The following is a 22,543-nucleotide window of genomic DNA, read 5'->3' as shown; positions in this document are numbered from 1 at the left end:
CGAACACTACTTCGATTACGTTAAGTAAACGACGTTTCATTTACCTTACAAGTTCGTACTTCGTTTTCAAACACTATAAGTACACAACGGGACACGTTTCACCCTTACGAAAGATCACCCGTAACTGAACAAAATTAAAAGAAATTAACAGTTACAATATGTCAATTAAGCTAATCATAAACAAAGTTAACGAATCAAAAGGCAGGCGCACGCATTTGCCTCAATAACCCATAAGTGAATTTATCAATTTACCCAATTTTTCCCTATTAGCAACAATGACTATTTAGTACGTATATCAGTTTAACCAGAACAGATTCTTTAATGCAATTCAGACCAATATTCTACAATTGTTGTTGACATTTAGAATTTACGAGGGTTGCTATTTGAGTTTCGAGATATGGCAACACTGATGTGAATATGTCAAATCTGACATTGTTATCATAAAGTTTGACATTTGACATTTGTGAATGTACTCGAAAATCTAGATAATAATATTCCTGATTGATCAAGCTGTAATATAAAAAAAAAGAATATTAAAATCGGTCAAAGAGTTTTGGAGAAAATGTGATTTTTTTCAAGTCCCAATTTATTCAGTCCAACTTCTATTTTGTTTTTTATAAAATGCTGTAATTTCTTTAAAAATTAAGATATCTCAATGAAAAAAAGAAGAAGAAGTTCAGAAATCATTTGGCAACATTGTTGTTTTCGTAAAAATTCTCGTCTATGAACGATTCACTTTACAGGGTGTTCGAAATGAAAGCTTATTCATTCTCGGACATTATTTTTATTCATCTCTGTATATAATAAAAAACGACGTAACTAAGAACGAAATCAAAATGATTAAATTCGTGATGAATCAAGCTTCAGTATGAAAAAAAGAATCCTAAAATCGGTCAAAGGATTTTGGAGAAAATTCATTTTTCTTCAAGTCCTAATTTATTGAGTCCAACTTCCATTTTGATTTATATAAAGTGCTGTAATTTCTTTAAAAATCAAGATAACTCAATGAAAAAAAGAAGAAAATGTTCAGAAATGATTTGGCAACAATGGTATGTTCGTAAAAATTCTCGTCTATAAACGATTCAGTTTACAGGGTGTTCGAAATGAAAGTTTATTCATTCTCGGACCTTATTTTTATTCATCTCTGTATATAATAAAAAACGACGTAACTGAGAACGAAATCAAAATGATTAAATTCGTGATTAATCAAGCTATAATATGAAAAAAAGAATCCTAAAATCGGTCAAAGGATTTTGGAGAAAATTCGTTTTTGTTCAAGTCCTAATTTATTGAGTCCAGCTTCCATTTTGATTTTTATAAAGTGCTGTAATTTCTTTAAAAATCAAGATATCTCAATGAAAAAAAGAAGAAAATGTTCAGAAATGATTCGGCAACAATGGTATTTTTGTAAAAATTCTCGTCTATGAACGATTCAGTTTACAGGGTGTTCGAAATGAAAGCTTATTCATTCTCGGACATTATTTTTATTCATCTCTGTATATAATAAAAAACGACGAAACTAAGAACGAAATCAAAATGATTAAATTCGTGATGAATCAAGCTTTAGTATGAAAAAAAGAATCCTAAAATCGGTCAAAGGATTTTGGAGAAAATTCGTTTTTCTTCAAGTCCTAATTTATTGAGTCCAACTTCCATTTTGATTTTTATAAAGTGCTGTAATTTCTTTAAAAATCAAGATAACTCAATGAAAAAAAGAAGAAAATGTTCAGAAATGATTTGGCAACAATGGTATGTTCGTAAAAATTCTCGTCTATAAACGATTCAGTTTACAGGGTGTTCGAAATGAAAGTTTATTCATTTTTGGACATTATTTTTATTCATCCCTGTATATAATAAAAAACGACGAAACTAAGAACGAAATCAAAATGATTAAATTCGTGATCAATCAAGCTATAATATGAAAAAAAGAATCCTAAAATCGGTCAAAGAGTTTTGGAGAAAATGTGATTTTTTTCAAGTCCCAATTTATTCAGTCCAACTTCTATTTTGTTTTTTATAAAATGCTGTAATTTCTTTAAAAATTAAGATATCTCAATGAAAAAAAGAAGAAGAAGTTCAGAAATCATTTGGCAACATTGTTGTTTTCGTAAAAATTCTCGTCTATGAACGATTCAGTTTACAGGGTGTTCGAAATGAAAGCTTATTCATTCTCGGACATTATTTTTATTCATCTCTGTATATAATAAAAAACGACGAAACTAAGAACGAAATCAAAATGATTAAATTCGTGATGAATCAAGCTTTAGTATGAAAAAAAGAATCCTAAAATCGGTCAAAGGATTTTGGAGAAAATTCGTTTTTCTTCAAGTCCTAATTTATTGAGTCCAACTTCCATTTTGATTTTTATAAAGTGCTGTAATTTCTTTAAAAATCAAGATAACTCAATGAAAAAAAGAAGAAAATGTTCAGAAATGATTTGGCAACAATGGTATGTTCGTAAAAATTCTCGTCTATAAACGATTCAGTTTACAGGGTGTTCGAAATGAAAGTTTATTCATTTTTGGACATTATTTTTATTCATCCCTGTATATAATAAAAAACGTCGAAACTAAGAACGAAATCAAAATGATTAAATTCGTGATGAATCAAGCTATAATATGAAAAAAAGAATCCTAAAATCGGTCAAAGGATTTTGGAGAAAATTCGTTTTTGTTCAAGTCCCAATTTATTCAGTCCAACTCCCATTTTATACTTAAGTTTTGGCAACACTGATATGAATATGTCAAATCTGACATTACTATCATAAAGTTTGACATTTGACATTTGTGAACGTACTCAGAACGGGTGCTATTTGAGCCTTTTACAGATAGAGTTCTTTCAATATCAATTGCCGGCAATTTTGATTGATCTACCAGTACCTGTTTGTAAGGAGGTTTGGTTTAAACAGGATACCAGACGTGAACTGAATCGTTATTGTATCCCACCCGTTTTTTTTTATGGAAAACGAAATTTCAAGTTTTTCCAGATAGTCAATGAACATCATTTTTCAAGTTTGTATTCGTCTGATGATTGATTGACTAATCAGGCCCCCAAAACGGTTAAATATTGTTGAAATTGGCTCCGAAGAAGACAAAGACTGTTCCGTCTGCAGGCAAGATCATGGCGTCGGTTTTTTTGGTATAATTTCTATCGAATATCTTGAAAAATCAACGTCGAGTATTATGCAAACTTATTGCAACGTTTGAGCGAAGAAATCAAGCAAAAACTACCAAGTTTATCACCAAGATAATTCACCAGCTCACACAATGACCAAAATTAATGAAATAAAGTTGGAGTTGCACAATATTCGCCAGATTTAGCCCCCTCTGATTATTTTCTGTTCCTAGATCCGACAAAATAGCTCGGTGGTCAAATTCTTATTATAAAAAATATATCGAAATTAATTTTTTCCAAAATTTTCGTGTTTTCTTTGTTATGCCAGGACCTACTACATTTTTTTTAGTGTATGTGTATTTTTTTCTGGATATATACGTATATAGTATCGATTATTATTATTATTAGTATTAGTATTATGGCAGATTTAACATAACGCACTGTATATAGTCATTATATTATTACTTTCTCTCATATTTTTGATGTTACCTATCAAAATTTGTGCACCTGGAAGCCTATGAAATATATCCTCTCTTGTTTTAAAAATAAATGCCAAGGTAATTAATTTTTTTTTACCCCTCGTAACATAATAACCTATTAGGATCGTAGCTAACACCGTAGTACAACGAAAATAAATGAAAAACTTATAAACCAAAAAAAAGTTTAACGTGTTTCAAGTCGGCAGTGAACGTGTTAACGTATATGTGGTAGACGTTTATTTTATAACTTTAACCAGGCGATAAAACAGGTTTTATTATACTTATTATTTTTAAATATTCATCCTTTTATTGAATAGACCTTGTTGTAATTTTTTGTACTCAAATAAATAATTAGAATGCGAATAAAAAACAAAAATTAAAAGCGTATATGCAGTGTATTATATTTGGTCAACGCCCTGAAGTTAGGTCACGTCATTTGTCATATAATAACAACACAGGAATCATTTACATTATTTTCGTTACTAAAGGGTAATTTTAAACGAAAAATTTCGAAATTATTTTCTAAAATTGTACTTATATAACCAAAATTTAACTACAAAGTAAAATTAACTAAAAATTTATACACCACGTCATCACACGTGACGTTACACCGCCATCTTTTAATTTTGTAACGAATAAAACTTGTATTGCAAGAAAAAGTTCCACGTACTGTATAGATAAAAGTATAAAAATAAAAAGTTTCATCTATACACTTGTTGCAGAACTGTATCATCTCGACAATTAGGTTCAATTAAGACCCCATTAGAATCAATTTAGTTTTAACTCGCTCAATTGATGGTGTAGGGGTCACATGTCCAATGGTGTCATTTATGCGGGACACGCAATCATCACATATTCGCCGCGGACGAGAATTTTTTTTTATTTTCGACCCACTCCTCAATTCTTCTTTCCTACTATGAAATACCGTTATTTTCAACAATTAACCGCACACCATGCAACAATTTTTATTAGATAAATATTAACGTTGTTTATATACAAGGTGATTTGCAATTTATAGTAAAATTTGTTAGGTTAGGTTTTAGTATATTCAATTTTATCGATATTATAAAACTATTAGCATGTATTTGAGTAAACTTATCAAACCCTCATTACTTCCTATAATAAATTAACATAAATACGGTACAAGTACATTTTATTATCATCCCCTAATTGTAAAAAAAAATTCCATTGTTGAAATTGCGACAGATCCACTGATATTCAATTTAGATATGGAATGAAGTGACTAAATTATAACTTTACTACCACCATGACCACCATATGCCACTATGATGATTTTAATAGGGTGTCGAATCGATTTTTGTACATACAGGGAGGTATTTTATATATTCAATTTTTGAAACTTGTCGTTTCTTGTAAAAACCCAGCAAATATGAAGTTATGTGAGTTATTTTTATGTCGAAACGTCGTGTTACACATACAAGATGTAATAATGAACTAACAGGTTCTATTTATATAGAAAAATGATTTTTTCATACCGTCATTACCGAATGAGCGAGTACGTTCCTAATTTAGTCAAGGTTAATTCTGAGGGGTGACTTTTAAGAGCGTTGATGTGGGTATAAAGCACGCGTCTGAGGGGTACTTATAAGTAAGATACTATAAAATATTAAAGGTTCAATTTCAAGTCGTATGCGGGATTCCCACGTCATTATTTTTGAGATATTGTGGGAAAATATTATAGGTCACTTTGTCTTATTTATTTCAACGTATCTAGATCGATATTACGTGAAAAACAAATAAGACACCCTGTATATATATATTGATATTTTTTTATATATAACTTTCCGTACTATTTAATTCATTATATTAATAAAAAATAACTCTATATGATCCACCGTGTATATATAATTTGATTAATAATATTGTTTTTATATTCCCACAGTAATTGATTATTAAAAAATAGTTTCTGTATGTTAAAAAAAAATCATTTCCTTATTAAAGACGGAGGATTCTTAAAAATAGATATTTAGAGGACAAAAGTTTCATTAGCAAATTCATTATTTAGGTATGTTAGGCATATTTTAATGAACAGCTAAATGAATGGAATGAAATTTACGTATCGCGAAAATTTGATAATTTTGTTTTAAGAATAATACAATAATTATTAGATTGAGGAATTAATTTAGTAATTTCAATAATATTTATGGAAATTCGATGACTTTTATAATTTTATTATTATTAATTACGTCATTAGTATGTTATGTTTGATATATGTTACGAAAAACACTTTTGTTGTTTATGAAATATGTCATTTGTCAATTAACATTTAAGTTCATAAAAAGCAAAATAAGGTTAAGTTATATATTCAGTTCCATATATATAAATCAGTTTGCTTATAAAAAAAAAATAATCTACTGATTAACGACGGAGAATTCTCGAAAATAGATATTCAAAGGATAGAAATTCATTATTTTGCACAGATTATTATGCTAGGCATATTTTAATGAGCAGCTAAGCGAAGAAAATAAATTTTGTCGTGAAAATTTGATTGGAAATTATTATTCGTGTTATTAGGATAATAAAGTAATTATTAGATCAATAGATTAAACTAATAATATTTGAAGTGAAAATATCGTGAATTTTATTATTAGAATAATCAAAGAATTGAGAAGTTTTTATAATATTCATGAAAATATGATGAACTCTATAATTTTATTAACATTAATGACGTCATAGTAATGTATGCTTCGAAAAACAAGTTTATTATTCTCAATGACATATGTCAGTTATGAATTGACATGTTACTTCAAAATAAGGTTAAGTTATCTCAATTTTATATTTAAAAATTAGTTTTCGTATGTTTTTTGATATAATAAATAATGCCTTTAACCGAGTATTTATCCACGCTATCAGATAATCCGTATTTCGGCGCGGGTTTCGGTTTATTCGGCGTCGGCGCCGCGGCAGCGGTCCTAAGAAAAGGTTTTCAAGCTTCTTTAGTCCTATTTCGTCGACATTACATGATCACACTTGAAGTGCCTTGCAGAGACAAATCCTACCAGTGGTTATTACAATGGATGACGACTAAAGGTGCACGACAAACTCAACATTTAAGCGTCGAAACTAGTTTCGAACAAAAAGACAGCGGACTCATAAAAACTAAATACGATTTCATACCGAGTATAGGAACGCATTTTTTCCGGTATGAAGTGAATTCGTGAATTAGTTATTTTGTTACAAAAAGAAAATAATTGCTTCAGATATGGTAGAACGTGGATACGGGTGGAAAGAACTAGGGAACAGCACGCTTTAGATTTACATATGGGGACGCCTTGGGAAACGGTACAATTAACGGCTTTAGGACAGAATAAACAAATGTTTTTCGATATATTAGAAGAAGGTTAGTTATTACATAGTTTTTTAAATGAAAAGTAGTAGTTTATATTTATATATAGCACGAACGATGGCGTTGGAAAAGCACGAAGGTAAAACGATTATGTACAACGCAATGGGAAGCGAATGGAGACCTTTAGGGCATCCTAGACGAAAACGACCGATTTCTTCAGTTATTTTAGATGAAGGAATAAGTGAAAGGGTCTTAAACGATTGCCGGGAGTTTATATCGAACCCAGGGTGGTACATAGACCGAGGAATACCATATAGACGCGGTAATACTTGATTCTAATTTAACGATTTGTTTTTATAAAATTTTCTATTAGGTTATCTCCTTTACGGACCACCAGGGTGCGGTAAATCATCTTATATAACCGCATTAGCTGGTGAATTGGGTTTTTCCATTTGTATATTGAATTTATCTGAAAGGAGTTTATCTGATGACCGATTGAATCATCTTCTGAGCGTCGCGCCTCAACAGAGTATCATTTTATTGGAAGACATCGACGCCGCGTTCGTTTCCAGGGAGGATACCCCGCGACAGAAAGCGGCATATGAAGGATTAAACAGGATTACTTTTAGCGGGTTATTGAATTGTTTGGACGGCGTGGCTAGTACAGAAGCTAGGATCGTGTTTATGACGACGAATTATAGAGAACGGTGAGTTGTAATAGCGGTTGTTTAACCAACTTGAAGAGTTTTGTGCTTTCTGGTCTTCTTGGTTGATTTGTTTGGTTTTATACGGGGATTTTTTGTGATTTATAGATTGGATCCGGCTCTGATTAGACCGGGTAGGGTGGACGTACAGGAGTATATCGGTTGGTGTTCGATTAGTCAAATCGAGAAGATGTTTCTTAGGTTTTACGATGGTGCTGAGGCTCCAAGTCAAGCGAAAGTTTTTGCTGAGAAATTAGCGAAATATAACGATAATATCAGTCCGGCTCAAGTGCAGGGTTACTTTATGGTGCATAAACATTCGAATTTCGAGGAAGTGTTGAAAAATTGCGAATATTTTGGAGGAAATGGCGCTAATATCAGAAAAAGTGTAGAAATCTAATTTTTGTAAAAAAATTAGTTGAAATATGAATAAGAAATGTTCCGTTTTGATTTATTTAATTAAAAAATATGATTTGATGTTGAATTTGTTTCATTTTCCATAATTTTTTAAGTCTATTAATGAAAAATTGTATAAATGGTTGCATATGTTAACAGGGGAAAAGTATAAGTAGTTGCCTATACGTATATGTGAATGTATAATGAGTTGCATGAGTAAATAATAAAATTGTGTTATTGGTTGTCTATATTTATGAGAACTATATAACTGGTTGTATACAATAATAGGAAAAATGTATAATTATTGCCTGTACGAGTAGAGAACAATATAAATAATTGCATAGATTAATGGTGTATTAAATTGTATTATAGTATCTATATCTTCACTTGTTTTCTCTTTTATCTGTACTCTTCTTCTTTCCTTTCTTTTCCTTCTTCTTTCGATATTTTCCGAAGCCTTTTCTCACCATAACCCCTCGCCACCAAGCCTCTATTTTCGTAGCCGCTTTGTTCCTCTTCTCTTTTTCAATTCTCAATATTTCCTTCTCGATTTTATATTGTTTATAGTCGTTTATTTCTTTTTGACGTTTTGAATGCTAAAATAAATATACGAGGTTAATTATAGATAATTTGTTGTTATCTACATACTAATTCTTCAAAGTTCCTGATAATTTCCAATTGTTTATTATATTTTTCGTTGAGTATATTCAATTTTTCGTTAATTTCTTTCAATTTTTCGTTATATTTAGCTTTCCATTCCTCAATTTTACTCTCCAGTTCCTACAAACATATTAAGTAACTTTGTAGTACTATATATCGTAAATGAAAATGTATATTGAAACATTTTCATATGAATATTTTTACTTCAGTCATTTCCTTCGTTGCTGCTTGTATTTCTCTATTCACACGAATGTCTTGATTTATTTTTAATTTCGTTCTATCTATTTTTCCGTTTTCTTCTTCTATCCATTGGTTCAATTCCAAAATTTTCATTTCGTATTTGGATTTTTGGTAACACTTGATGTAATTCGATTTGATTTCGTTCTCGATTTGAGTATTCTGAAAAACGATTAATGATACCACATATATACGAAGGTTATTTGAAAAGTTTACGATTTAATAAAAAAACTCTCGTATATACAGATGCGGATTGAATTGTGGATCACGTAATACCTCATTCAAAAGGTATTTTGATACTGAATTAAGTATTTAATATCTGAATGATAAAACTCACCTCAATTTGATCTTTAATCACTCCTATATCAGCCATACATTCCATAATCTTATCGATATAAACAATTTGTTCGTTAACGATGAATTTTTTAAGTATTCTAACTTCATTTTCTTTATGTTTAGTCTCTTTAAGTAAATCTTCTTCATCGGTTTTTAATTTTTTCAATACTTTTATAATATATGAAAATTTTTCAAAGCTTTTTTCAACTTTTAATTCTTCCAACAATTTCGTAACAATCGCCGTTATATAATTGAAATTTTCTTCACGTAAACTATTCAGTTGACTTCGATTTTCTTCACCGAATCTTTCTTTTACTGATTTATACTGAAAATCGTAGATTATTCCATCTGGCCATCGATTTACGGTACTCAAAATGATCAATTGATCTACTATTTCCTGTATTACAGAAATAATTAGTTCTAGAGAGAATTTTTTAGGGAGTTGTGTTAAAGACATCTTATTTAATCGATATTTACACTTAGCAACGTCTATTATAATCAGAATCAATAATTAGTTTTATGGAAAGTGAAAAAACTGATGATGATACTTATTAATATGTATACTGACCCTCTAATGCTTTGTCATTCACAAAATTTGATTAAAATTGAATATAAACTCAAATTAACGCTTCTTCAAATATATTTACTCAAAATTTATAATAACCGTTAGCAACTTTTTCTTAATTATTAAGTATATTAGCGATATCTTCATTAATTTTATCGCAAAATTCTCTGAGACTTCCTCTTATCAATTTTGCCAATACGTTCACTATAACTTGTCCCAAAAAACTATCCACAACGGCAGTCATTGCGTTCAATAACCAATCTACCACTCCATTTCCAGTAAATTTGATAGTAACTTTACTAAAATCAAAATAAAAACAGTGTAAATACAAAATCTGTCAATTTATTATAAATACTAATAGTAAATGCGTATAACAAATTGCCTACGTTAAAGAAAAAAATACCTATATTAATGGTTAATTGTATAACTGGTTGCGTGATACAATAGGGAAACTGTATAATTAATTGCATACGTGGCAGGGGAAATGTATAAGTAAGTGCCTATACTGATGAACAAGTGTATAACTGGTTGCGTGATTCAATATGAAAACTGTATAATCGATTGCATACGTGGAAGGGGAAATGTATAATTAAGTGCCTATACTGATGAACAAGTGTATAACTGGTTGCGTGATTCAATAGGAAAACTGTATAATCGATTGCATACGTGGCATGGGAAATGTATAATTAAATGAATAAGTGTATATCTGGTTGCGTGATATATCAGGGGAATTGTTTACTTGACTTACCCCGAATCTTTCATATCGTAATGATCGAGAAACGCAGTGTACGTGTTAAAATCAAAACTAAGCTCAGCATTAACTTTGATATTCTCAATAGAACCGTGTACTGAACCGGATATACTAATAAAGAGAACTTTAGCATGGTAATTGTCGTAGAAGAACTGAAAATAACAAAATTTCTGGTAAATACCATAAAGTTTTACGTTAATTCGATGCTTATACCGACCTTAAGACTATCAAATTTGATTGGGATTGTTAGAGAGACTTTTTTATTCAGTGAATCGTATTTGATATGTACATCTTCTCTTCGTGAAATCGTGTCTAAGTCTTGTAAAGTTCCGTTTCTCAGATCGAGATGACCAGCAGGGTCGAACTGTAAATATTTGATACTACTTTTTTTACTTATTTGTAGTTAAAAGTTTTGCCTCACTAGTACCCGTATATAATTATTAAGAGGTTTTTAATCGACGATTTCAATATGATTTTTCGATATAAATTTGAAATTGAAGAACTTTTTATTGTGATATGGAGATAAGATCGTATCAAAATGGTATGCAGACTGAGATATTCTAGATAACGTTATAAATAGAATAAAGAATTTTGTGTATTTTACGTTGGTTAATTGAAATTTTTGCGATTTTCTTGGTATTTTTTCGATAAAATTTGTTGGGGTTAATTTAGAACTTGAAATAAGTTGAAATTTATATGTTAGAAGCTAAATTTCAACGTACAGGGTGATTCTTTTATGCTTTTCAATAAAAAAACATGAAATAACTGTCAGTTGATACGAGGGCAAATCCAAATGATTCAGATTGTCTGAAAGAAGAATGTATTTTCTTGTTAAAATTTGTCGGGGCAGATTTAGGGCTTTTTTTGATAGAAAACGACCATTTTGTCGTTGTTAGAACATAAATTTCAACGTACAGGGTGATTCCCGTAAGTTTTTCCATTAAAATCATAAAATAATTGTAACCGAAACACAAACACAATTCAAAGAAATTGTTAGTAGAGATTTGGGACAACAAACTCACCTGCAAATGGGCATCTGGTATGTCAATTGTACTCATATTATTATTCCTCATCAGATTTTGTATATTTGCAAAGATTTTATCGATAAAATCATTTATTAAAACGTCAATATCGGAAACCCTGAAAATAAACCAAACAACTCCATATATTTCACCTCAGAATTAAATCAAAACAAATGGATTTGCGTGAAATTTTGGAATTAAGTCCTATTTACCCTTTACTTTATAATCTGATATGAGCAAAGTATTGTAAGGGGTGAAAACCTCCCCGTCTACTGTCAAAATTCAATAAAATAAAAGTTGAAGCATTTAGAAAGTTAAAAAAATATTAAAATATACATCGAATGACGTTTTAGGATGTTTTTCAACCCTTAATCAATGTATTCCAGCCCGTATTATATCCATGTATATGTAGAAAGTTTCTTTTCACCAAAGCAGGTGTTGCCAGTGCCATCTCGTTTTTATTTTATGTAATAAGCCTTACTTTTACTTCGAAATTTAAAAAAATGTATTAGTTTATTTAATTTTTGAGCTAGTTAATCGATTAAAAAACCATTTTGTGGGAAAATTGCGTATTTTCTAGTCCACCGCCATCTCTAGGTCGAAACAGGTACTTCTGGGACCGTCCTCGTATTTGTCAATTTTTTTTTAGTATAATCGACTCGTATTTAATTCAATATACTAACCTGGAAATATCGTTCTCTATTATATCAACGACATCTTGTGGAATCGCTTCGAAATTGATGTTTTGGAATACATCATCGACGTTTATAGTTTCTGTTTTCACTAGAGCGAATAAAAACAACAATCGACAAAAGATATTCATCGTAGACGATTATTTTACCACTGTTTGCACTGATTATATCAAGATATTCATTATATACTTGTAATAGAGATAAAGTGATATGTTGATATTCTAATTTATACATTGAAAATCTGTTTGTCCATTAAAATAATCAATTTGTGTACCACGAGAACCAATAGTTAGTAGCGCCATCTAGGCGCCGATTTAAGAAACAATATTATCAGTATTATGTTTTCCCAATTTACGTATTACAGTTTCTCTTCGTCATTTACTTTTTCAGATTGTTTGTTTTTATCTTAATCCTTCTCTGTTTCTCTTCTTTTTTCTTATTTCTCCTTAGGCTCACACAATAGCTTCATTAATTATAGAACAAAACAGTATAGCCAATTGATTTTATGACGTCGTACTTATTGACATATGAGTGTAGTGATTCATCTCTATTTATTCAAACCTTGTGACAGATGTCACTAACGGAAATGTCGCTGTTTTCTTATATTTGACAGTCGAAATAGTTGTCATTTTTACATAAAATATTGATATTTACATTAATTTTACAATGTTAAAATTGAAATTTGTAATATTTATAATATTATTTACAAGTTGGAGCCTTAACGTCGAATTAAATGAAGTTGATACAAACAGGTATGTGATTTACGTAACGGTGTAAATCTACGGGGTACAGTTAGAAAGTACAACACGATATTTATATAATATATTATTTTTTTTTGGATACAGTGATTTAATGGAAAAATTAAAAGATACGCCGTTACGAGCGAGTTATAGACATAAACATAAAAATAAAATGGGTTCGACTCGTCACGGGGTGAGAAAGCGTCTAGCGGAAACGGAAAACGATATACGAACATCGGAAGATCCCCAATGCGCCATTTTGTATAAAAACAATGCGCCCGTTGGGATATTAGAGGTAATTTAGATAAAAATTTCGGTTTTTTAGTACGGGCGATATTATAAAAAATTTTAAATTGAAAAATTCGAATATATCGCGTTTATTATAGTTTTTTTGTCGTTTATGCTTATTATAAGAATTATTGGGAATAAAATTTTTTATGCGACTGACCCTTTTCTAAATACAGGGCGTAATGAAAAAACAGTGATTAGATTCACTATATTATACACAGGGTGTTTTTCATTACGAAAATTGTTATTATGGAATTTATACATGAAATACATTGAAAAAAATTATAACTAATACATTGATATATACAGGGCGGATCAAACATACGTGATTCAGTATTCAAACTTTTTTTATTGCGACACCGTGTATATTTTCTTGTATATGGGGTGTTTTTTTCGGATGGAAAACGTATAAAACTGAAAAATAATTTTTGTAGCACAAATTATACAGGGTATTTAGAAAGATATGATCATTTTACTTAATTATACGATAAAAAAAGGCTCATATTTTTTTGAATACTCTATATAATTTCGTATAACTGCGTATTATAGTATTACAGGTTGTTTCATTTGAAAATTGTCACTTTTTCGTGCTGTTAAGTGTTAGATATCGGTGTAAATCCATAATAACGATATTAGTCGTAGTAAAAACTCACCATGTATATTTATAACTATTTCAAGATTATATAAATGTAGGAAATGGAAGTTCCTACAACTTTTGTATTAAAAAATTTTTCATAAGACTAACCGTTTTTGAGATACAGGGCATAATGTAAAAACAGTGATTAGATTCACTATATTATACACTGGGTGTTTTTATAATACGAAAATTGTTGTTATGGAAATTATACATAAAATACATTGAAAAAAATTATAACTAATACATTGGTATATACGGGGCGGATCATAAATTCGCGATTATGTAATCAAACTTCTTATTGCATATTTTTTCATATACAGGGTGTTTTTTTCGGATGGAATGGGTATAAAACTGGAAAATAATTTCCGTATCGCAAATTATACAGGGTATTTAGAAAGATATGATCATTTTAAGTAATTAAACGATAAAAAGACGCTCAGATTTGTTTGAATACCCTGTATAATTTCGTATAACTGCGTATTATAGTATTACAGGTTGTCCCATTTGAAAATTACCATTTTTTCGGGCTGTTAAGTGTTAGATATCGGTGTAAATCTATAATAACGATATTAGTCGTAGTAAAAACTCACCCTGTATATTTATAACCATTTTAAGATTATATAAATATAGGAAATGATAGTTCCTACAACTTTTGTATTAAAATTTTTTTGATACGACTAACCATTTTTGAGATACAGGGCGTAATGTAAAAACAGTGATTAGTTTCACTGTATTATACACAGGGTGTTTTTTTAATACGAAAATTGTTATTATGGAATTTATACATAAAATACATTGAAAAAAATTATAACTAATACATTGGTATATACGGGGCGGATCATAAATTCGCGATTATATAATCAAACTTCTTATTGCGACACCCTGTATATTTTTTCGTATACAGGGTGTTTTTTCGGATGGAATGGGTATAAAACTGGAAAATAATTTCCGTATCGCAAATTATACGGGGTATTTAGAAAGATATGATCATTTTAAGTAATTAAACAATAAAAAGACGCTCAGATTTTTTTGAATACCCTGTATAATTTCGTATAACTGCGTATTATAGTATTACAGGTTGTCCCATTTGAAAATTACCATTTTTTCGGGCTGTTAAGTGTTAGATATCGGTGTAAATCTATAATAACGATATTAGTCGTAGTAAAAACTCACCCTGTATATTTATAACCATTTTAAGATTATATAAATATAGGAAATGATAGTTCCTACAACTTTTGTATTAAAATTTTTTTGATACGACTAACCGTTTTTGAGATACAGGGCGTAATGTAAAAACAGTGATTAGTTTCACTATATTATACACAGGGTGTTTTTTTAATACGAAAATTGTTATTATGGAAATTATACATAAAATACATTGAAAAAAATTATAACTAATACATTGGTATATACGGGGCGGATCATAAATTCGCGATTATGTAATCAAACTTTTCTTATTGCGACACCCTGTATATTTTTTCATATACAGGGTGTTTTTTTCGGATGGAATGGGTATAAAACTGGAAAATAATTTCCGTATCGCAAATTATACAGGGTATTTAGAAAGATATGAACATTTTAAGTAATTAAACGATAAAAAAACGCTCAGATTTTTTTGAATACCCTGTATAATTTCTTGTAACTGCGTATTATAGTATTACAGGTTGTCCCATTTGAAAATTACCATTTTTTCGGGCAGTTAAGTGTTAGATATCGGTGTAAATCTATAATAACGATATTAATCGTAGTAAAAACTCATCCTGTATATTTATAACCATTTTAAGATTATATAAATATAGGAAATGATAGTTCCTACAACTTTTGTATTAAAATTTTTTTGATACGACTAACCGTTTTTGAGATACAGGGCGTAATGTAAAAACAGTGATTAGTTTCACTGTATTATACACAGGGTGTTTTTTTACTACGAAAATTGTTATTATGGAAATTATACATAAAATACATTGAAAAAAATTATAACTAATACATTGGTATATACGGGGCGGATCATAAATTCGCGATTATATAATCAAACTTCTTATTGCGACACCCTGTATATTTTTTCGTATACAGGGTGTTTTTTCGGATGGAATGGGTATAAAACTGGAAAATAATTTCCGTATCGCAAATTATACGGGGTATTTAGAAAGATATGATCATTTTAAGTAATTAAACAATAAAAAGACGCTCAAATTTTTTTGAATACCCTGTATAATTTCGTATAACTGCGTATTATAGTATTACAGGTTGTCCCATTTGAAAATTACCATTTTTTCGGGCTGTTAAGTGTTAGATATCGATGTAAATCCATAACAACGATATTAGTCGTAGTAAAAACTCACCCTGTATATTTTCAGCCGTTTCAAGATTCGTATAAATTTTTGTCGGTAAAAGGGGAACCGACATTCGTAAATATTCATCCGATTTTTTCGGATTATTCACTAGACGAAGAATCTGACGATAATATTAACGATAATAAAGGAAAAAGGGCGAGCAGAGCTTCGTTTTCCGACGAAAATTACCCGTCTATTTTCACAAAATTCCGATTACACAACAGTAAAGATTTATCGAAACGTCGTATGATGTATAAACGCGAAAACGACGAAAATCCAACGGACTCAAATCAGGTTATAAGAGACGACGTCGGTGCGTCCGTAATCGAAGAGAAATTGCAATCGATTTTGGACGATATGGGATTGTTGGACGAATATTCGGACGAAAACGTCAAGAGAGACGTGGAAGACGAAAATTTAGAACTGGGAACCAATAGAATCGATCTTATAAAAGAGGGGAAGGGTCGAGCTAGAAGAGACGATCAAATCGACGTTGATTTAACCGGCGGCGGTTTAAACGGCACCGATTTAAGCGATTTACAAAAAGGAAATGACAGTACTGGATTTGACAAGTAAGTTTTTTTCAAATTTATTTCATTGCATCTTTCGAATCAGCTTTAAATCTATTTTTGATTCGTTCAAATACTTTTGCGGCATCCGGTGAGTAAATCGGGGCGATTCGCCCCGTATATAATACAAGGTTTCTTCCAGCAACTCGGAAGTTTTGAATTTGAATATGAACGATACGAAAACGTCGACGGAAGACGTGAAAATTTTCAAAAGATCGAACGATTGCAAAGAAAAATTATCGCCGAAAGTGCTCGAATACGAAAAGCGCGTCGAACGCGACATAAGGGATAAAATAAAAAAAATAAAAGAAGAAGTGACCAGAGAAATCGATGGCGCGGCCGACGATCCGACCAGACAGAAGAGACAGATCTTCAATAATCTATTGGAGGAAGAGACCAAAGAAATCGATCCGAATTTTAATACGGAAGAAAACGACAAAATCCATATACGCAAAAAGAGAAACGCGAATTATAAAACGGAGGATTACGATAACAGATCGAAGAGAAACGACGACGTTTCGAATCTGGACAACAATGAAGACGAGGCGTTTACCGATAACGAAGATGCCGAAGAATGTTAGTATCTTCAATATATACATATTTTTTTTTTCATATTTCCTTCAGTATCAGTTCACCCTGTACGTTTTGAAATTACGTTGACTCCTTTTGTCCCACCCTGTACATTTTAAAATTACGTTGATTCATTTTGGATGGCCCTGTATGTTTGATTGATTCATTTACATTCACCCTGTACGTTTTAAAAGTACGTCGATTCATTTTGAATAACCCTGTATGTTTCAAAAATATCCGATCTGATGAATTTTCAATTTTAATGTATTTTGGTTCACCCTGTACGTTTTAAAAGTACGTGGATCCCAGTTGGCTCACCCTGTACGTTTCAAAAGTACGTTAATTCATTTTGGATGGCCCTGTATGTTTGATTGATTCATTTACATTCACCCTGTACGTTTTAAAAGTACGTTGATTCATTTCGAATAACCCTGTATGTTTCAAAAATATCCGATCTGATGATTTTTCAATTTTAATGTATTTTGGGTCACCCTGTACGTTTCAAAAATTACGTTATTGTTGTTTTGTCCTACCCCGTAAGTTTCTAAATCAACGAATCTGATAAATTTCCAGTTTTAATATATTTTGGATCACCTTGTACATTTTAAAAATTTGTTTAGGTAATTACAATCACTTTTGGTCCGCCCTGTAAATTTTGATATAAACGCGACCATGAATTTGATGAATTTTCATGTATTTTACCCCACTCTGTACATTTTAACAGTACGTTGATTCATTCTGGCTCACCCTGTACGTGTTCAAAGTACGTCGACTTCTTTTGAGTCACTCTGTATGTTTTAAAAGTACGTTCATTCAATTTGAGTCACCATGTACGTTTCAAAAGTACGTTAATTCGATGTGAGTCATCCTGTACGTTTTAAAAGTATGTTCATTCAATTTGAGTCACCCAGTACGTTTCATAAGTACGTTAATTCGATTTGAGTCACCCTGTACGTTTCAAAAGTATATTCATTCAATTTGAGTCACCCTGTACGTTTCATAAGTACGTTAATTCGATTTGAGTCACCCTGTACGTTCCAAAAGTACGTTAATTCGATTTGAGTCACCCTGTACGTTTCAAAAGTATGTTCATTCAATTTGAGTCACCCTGTACGTTTCATAAGTACGTTAATTCGATTTGAGTCACCCTGTACGTTTCAAAAGTATATTCATTCAATTTGAGTCACCCTGTACGTTTCATAAGTACGTTAATTCGATTTGAGTCACCCTGTACGTTCCAAAAGTACGTTAATTCGATTTGAGTCACCCTGTACGTTTCAAAAGTATGTTCATTCAATTTGAGTCACCCTGTACGTTCCAAAAGTACGTTAATTCGATTTGAGTCACCCTGTACGTTTCAAAAGTATGTTCATTCAATTTGAGTCACCCTGTACGTTCCAAAAGTACGTTAATTCGATTTGAGTCACCCTGTACGTTTCAAAAGTATGTTCATTCAATTTGAGTCACCCTGTACGTTCCAAAAGTACGTTAATTCGATTTGAGTCACCCTGTACGTTTTAAAAGTATCTGGATTTCGATATTTTTCAATTTTGATAAATTTTTTGTTTACACTGTTAATTGGAATCCGACGTATTTTTTTTAAGCATCGATTCACCCTGTAAATATCGAAATAACTAAATAACTCACACTGTAAATTTCAAAACGAATCACGTTGATTCCAACATTATTTCAATTTTTAATAAATTTCGGACCACACTGTACATATATGCCATTATAAATATTTTTATTATAATAATCATTGACTCATCCTGTAAGTTTCATAACGAATTACGTCGATTCCAATATTTCTTTCCTACACTGTATGCTTTAAAAATTACGTTGATTCCGGAATAATATATCTTTTGGACTCACCCTGTAAGCTTAACAAAAAATTTTTTTTCATCCTATAAGTTTATTATATTCCATTAATGTTGAATCATACTGTAAGTTTTAAATGAAATTGACATTTGACATTGTATTGACATTGACATTTGTATTGAGTATTGACTTGTACATTTTAAGAAATATAACATTGATTTTCAGTGGACGATTGTTATTGTGACGAAAACGACAATGATTGCGAATGTTTGATAGACCCTGTATCATCGAACATTGTCGCAGAAGAAGAAGAAGATTTACCGATAAAATATACGAGCAAAAAAGCCGTTAAGCAATTATGCAATTGCGATAAAGACGGCAATCACTGCAAATGCAGTAACAGCGAACAAAATTTCGATTATTACGAAGACGAAATCGAATCGAAATCAATCGATAAAAAATCGATTAAATCAACTTGTAATTGCGATAAGAACGACGAAAATTGTAAATGTAGGAATCTAATAGACGACGATTATTCCGTGTACGAAGAAGACGAAAACGGAATGAAAAAAAGATCGGTAAAAGCTAGAAAATTCGCAGACGCTAAATCGTTTCAAAATGGCGAATATTTCGTAGATCTACAGCCGGATTTGTATCGAATCGAATCTATAGACGAATCTAGGAGTAAAAGAAACGATTTCGATGATTTATTGGAAAGGGAATCGGCGAAAAAACAATTGATAGCCGTTAAACAAAGAAGTATGTTACCGTTATCGAGATACAGAAGAAGAACGTACAAAGAAGAGCCGCGAAAACTCACCGATATGTCAGGAGAAGATTTGTTCGGAGCTCTTCCGCAAAGTTTCGGCGGGGAATTGAACAGATATAAGAGAGTCAAAAGGAGTAAAAGGAAAAAATGATGATCCGAATTATCTCTAACATTAATTAACTGTGAAATCTCTATTCTAAGATGTATAATTGAATTTAGCTTTTAATTATGTTATATTTTATCTTTTTCTCAGTGTATAGCTTCACCGACACTCCCTAGTAATCTTAGTGTACTTAACGTTCTCTAGGAAAGTTTTTGCGTTACGAATTTGGTGGTTTTATACCTACAGCTGCTATATACAACTATACAGCTTTTTATTGGTTCATCCTTGTGTGCAAACAGGTCAAATTGTTTCCGGCCAAGTTTCTAAGATTGCAAAAATAGTTAAAAAGAAGTTTTTAGGTCAGTGACTGTATAGTTTTCGATAACATTGGACCTACAGCTGCTTTATATGACTATACAGTTGTTTATTGATTCATTTTTGTGTGCAAACAGGTCAAATTGTTTCCAGCTAAGTTTGCAATACTTCAAAAGTAGTTAAACAGAAGTTTTTAGGTCAGTGACTGTATAGTTTTCGATAATATTGGACCTACAGCTGCTTTATATAACTATACAGTTGTTTATTGATTCATTTTTGTGTGCAAATAGGTCAAATTGTTTCCAGCTAAGTTTGCAATACTTCAAAAGTAGTTAAACAGAAGTTTTTAGGTCAGTGACTGTATAGTTTTCGGTATTATTGGACTTACAGCTGCTTTATATGACTATACAGTTGTTTATTGATTCATTTTTGTGTGCATATAGGTCAAATAGTTTCCAGCTAAGTTTGCAATACTTCAAAAGTAGTTAAACAGAAGTTTTTAGGTCAGTGACTGTATAGTTTTCGATAATATTGGACCTACAGCTGCTTTATATAACTATACAGTTGTTTATTGATTCATTTTTGTGTGCAAATAGGTCAAATTGTTTCCAGCTAAGTAAGCAATACTTCAAAAGTAGTTAAACACAAGTTTTTAGGTCAGTGACTATATAGTTTTCGATAATATTGGACCTACAGCTGCTTTATATAACTATACAGTTGTTTATTGATTCATTTTTGTGTGCAAATAGGTCAAATTGTTTCCAGCTAAGTAAGCAATACTTCAAAAGTAGTTAAACACAAGTTTTTAGGTCAGTGACTATATAGTTTTCGATAATATTGGACCTACAGCTGCTTTATATAACTATACAGTTGTTTATTGATTCATTTTAGTGTGCAAATAGATCAAATTGTTTCCAGCTAAGTTTGCAATACTTCAAAAGTAGTTAAACACAAGTTTTTAGGTCAGTGACTGTATAGTTTTCGGTATTATTGGACTTACAGCTGCTTTATATGACTATACAGTTGTTTATTGATTCATTTTTGTGTGCAAACAGGTCAAATTGTTTCCAGCTAAGTTTGCAATACTTCAAAAGTAGTTAAACAGAAGTTTTTAGGTCAGTGACTGTATAGTTTTCGGTATTATTGGACTTACAGCTGCTTTATATGACTATACAGTTGTTTCTGGGACATTTTAGTGTGCAGATGGGTCAAATTGTATCTAGCAATATTCCTAACGCTTCAAGAGTAGTTTTTATACCTGGAACTATCTAGATTTTGGTAATGATGTTCATTCCAAATCTATTTCAGTTTATCTTCACCTTCTTAGTGGAATAGATTCTCAAATAAGGCTCCTGCTTGTAATAATATAAGTATTAATTACCATTGTACAATACGTGACTGTATAACAAAGTAAACAAATTTTATATTCGTAAATTTTTTTATTCTACACGCAGAAAAAGGTTAAATTGAAAGGTAAGTCAAATAAAACATCCAATCATTTTGAAATTACTTTAATGGACTAGTAGATTATTTACCTAAAGCTGCCATGGAGAAAAAGGAAATTTTCCACGTCTTTAATGATAATTATAATTAATATAGTTACCAGCACTACAAAGAATCGAGAAGAAAATGAAATATGAAATAAGTGGAACTACAGAAAAATAATTTTTTTTTTTTTCGTTTTTTGAGTGTTTCATTCATGCAATTGATTTTTTATAAGAATTACATCGATATCAGTATAAAATTTATCAATTTCTTAGATTTAAACCCTGTCGTATAATCGTGATGAAATTTCATTAGGTTATACAGGGTTTTTCAAAAGTTATAATGATTTTTATGAAGCACTTATTTGAAATAAAGTTATTCCCTTATTTTGACATCAAAAATGATCATAAAAACCGTTTTACTTATAGATTTTTCAAATTTGAACCCTGTTCTAATATTTCCATGAAATTCAATAAAGTTATACAGGGTTTTTCAAAAGTTATGATGGTTTTTATGAAGCACTTATTTGAAATAAAGTTATTCCCTTATTTTGACATCAAAAAAGATCATAAAAACTGTTTCACTTATGGATTTATCAAATTTGAACCCTGTTCTGATATTTCCATGAAATTCAACAAAGTTATACAGGGTTT

The 22,543-nt window shown here is 30.7% G+C and overlaps 4 protein-coding genes across 5 annotated transcripts; 2 read left to right on the top strand and 2 right to left on the bottom strand.

Annotated features, from left to right (window-relative positions):
- The first annotated feature begins 6,328 nt into the window (after window positions 1–6,328).
- On the top strand, window positions 6,329–8,085 carry LOC130442572 (mitochondrial chaperone BCS1). Its single transcript, XM_056776788.1, has 5 exons — window positions 6,329–6,756; window positions 6,815–6,954; window positions 7,010–7,222; window positions 7,274–7,607; window positions 7,713–8,085. The coding sequence occupies exons 1-5, from the start codon at window positions 6,434–6,436 to the stop codon at window positions 8,002–8,004; spliced, it is 1,302 nt and encodes a 433-aa protein (XP_056632766.1). The 5' UTR covers window positions 6,329–6,433; the 3' UTR covers window positions 8,005–8,085.
- A 144-nt stretch (window positions 8,086–8,229) lies between these two features.
- On the bottom strand, window positions 8,230–9,717 carry LOC130442570 (dynein regulatory complex protein 9-like). Its single transcript, XM_056776785.1, has 4 exons — window positions 9,235–9,717; window positions 8,865–9,059; window positions 8,649–8,780; window positions 8,230–8,596 (listed from the first exon to the last, which is right to left on the bottom strand). The coding sequence occupies exons 1-4, from the start codon at window positions 9,688–9,690 to the stop codon at window positions 8,384–8,386; spliced, it is 996 nt and encodes a 331-aa protein (XP_056632763.1). The 5' UTR covers window positions 9,691–9,717; the 3' UTR covers window positions 8,230–8,383.
- A 138-nt stretch (window positions 9,718–9,855) lies between these two features.
- LOC130442571 (uncharacterized) lies at window positions 9,856–12,454 on the bottom strand. Of its 2 annotated transcripts, XM_056776786.1 has the most exons (5): window positions 12,255–12,454; window positions 11,572–11,689; window positions 10,767–10,913; window positions 10,547–10,701; window positions 9,856–10,097 (listed from the first exon to the last, which is right to left on the bottom strand). In XM_056776786.1, exons 1-5 carry the CDS (start codon window positions 12,392–12,394, stop codon window positions 9,914–9,916), a joined length of 744 nt encoding a protein of 247 aa, XP_056632764.1. In that variant the 5' UTR covers window positions 12,395–12,454; the 3' UTR covers window positions 9,856–9,913. The 2 variants fall into 2 exon arrangements, with proteins under 2 accessions (XP_056632764.1, XP_056632765.1); XM_056776787.1 differs by lacking the exon at window positions 10,767–10,913 and having other exon boundaries at window positions 12,255–12,422.
- A 433-nt stretch (window positions 12,455–12,887) lies between these two features.
- On the top strand, window positions 12,888–21,791 carry LOC130442568 (protein PFC0760c-like). Its single transcript, XM_056776781.1, has 5 exons — window positions 12,888–13,015; window positions 13,109–13,298; window positions 16,286–16,833; window positions 16,973–17,406; window positions 19,444–21,791. Exons 1-5 carry the CDS (start codon window positions 12,930–12,932, stop codon window positions 20,136–20,138), a joined length of 1,953 nt encoding a protein of 650 aa, XP_056632759.1. The 5' UTR covers window positions 12,888–12,929; the 3' UTR covers window positions 20,139–21,791.
- Window positions 21,792–22,543: the final 752 nt, after the last annotated feature.

This window comes from Diorhabda sublineata, chromosome 4 (genome assembly GCF_026230105.1).
Source record: "Diorhabda sublineata isolate icDioSubl1.1 chromosome 4, icDioSubl1.1, whole genome shotgun sequence".
In the NCBI taxonomy this organism is placed as follows: Eukaryota; Metazoa; Arthropoda; class Insecta; order Coleoptera; family Chrysomelidae; genus Diorhabda; species Diorhabda sublineata.
This window is presented reverse-complemented; position numbering and strand designations above follow the sequence as displayed.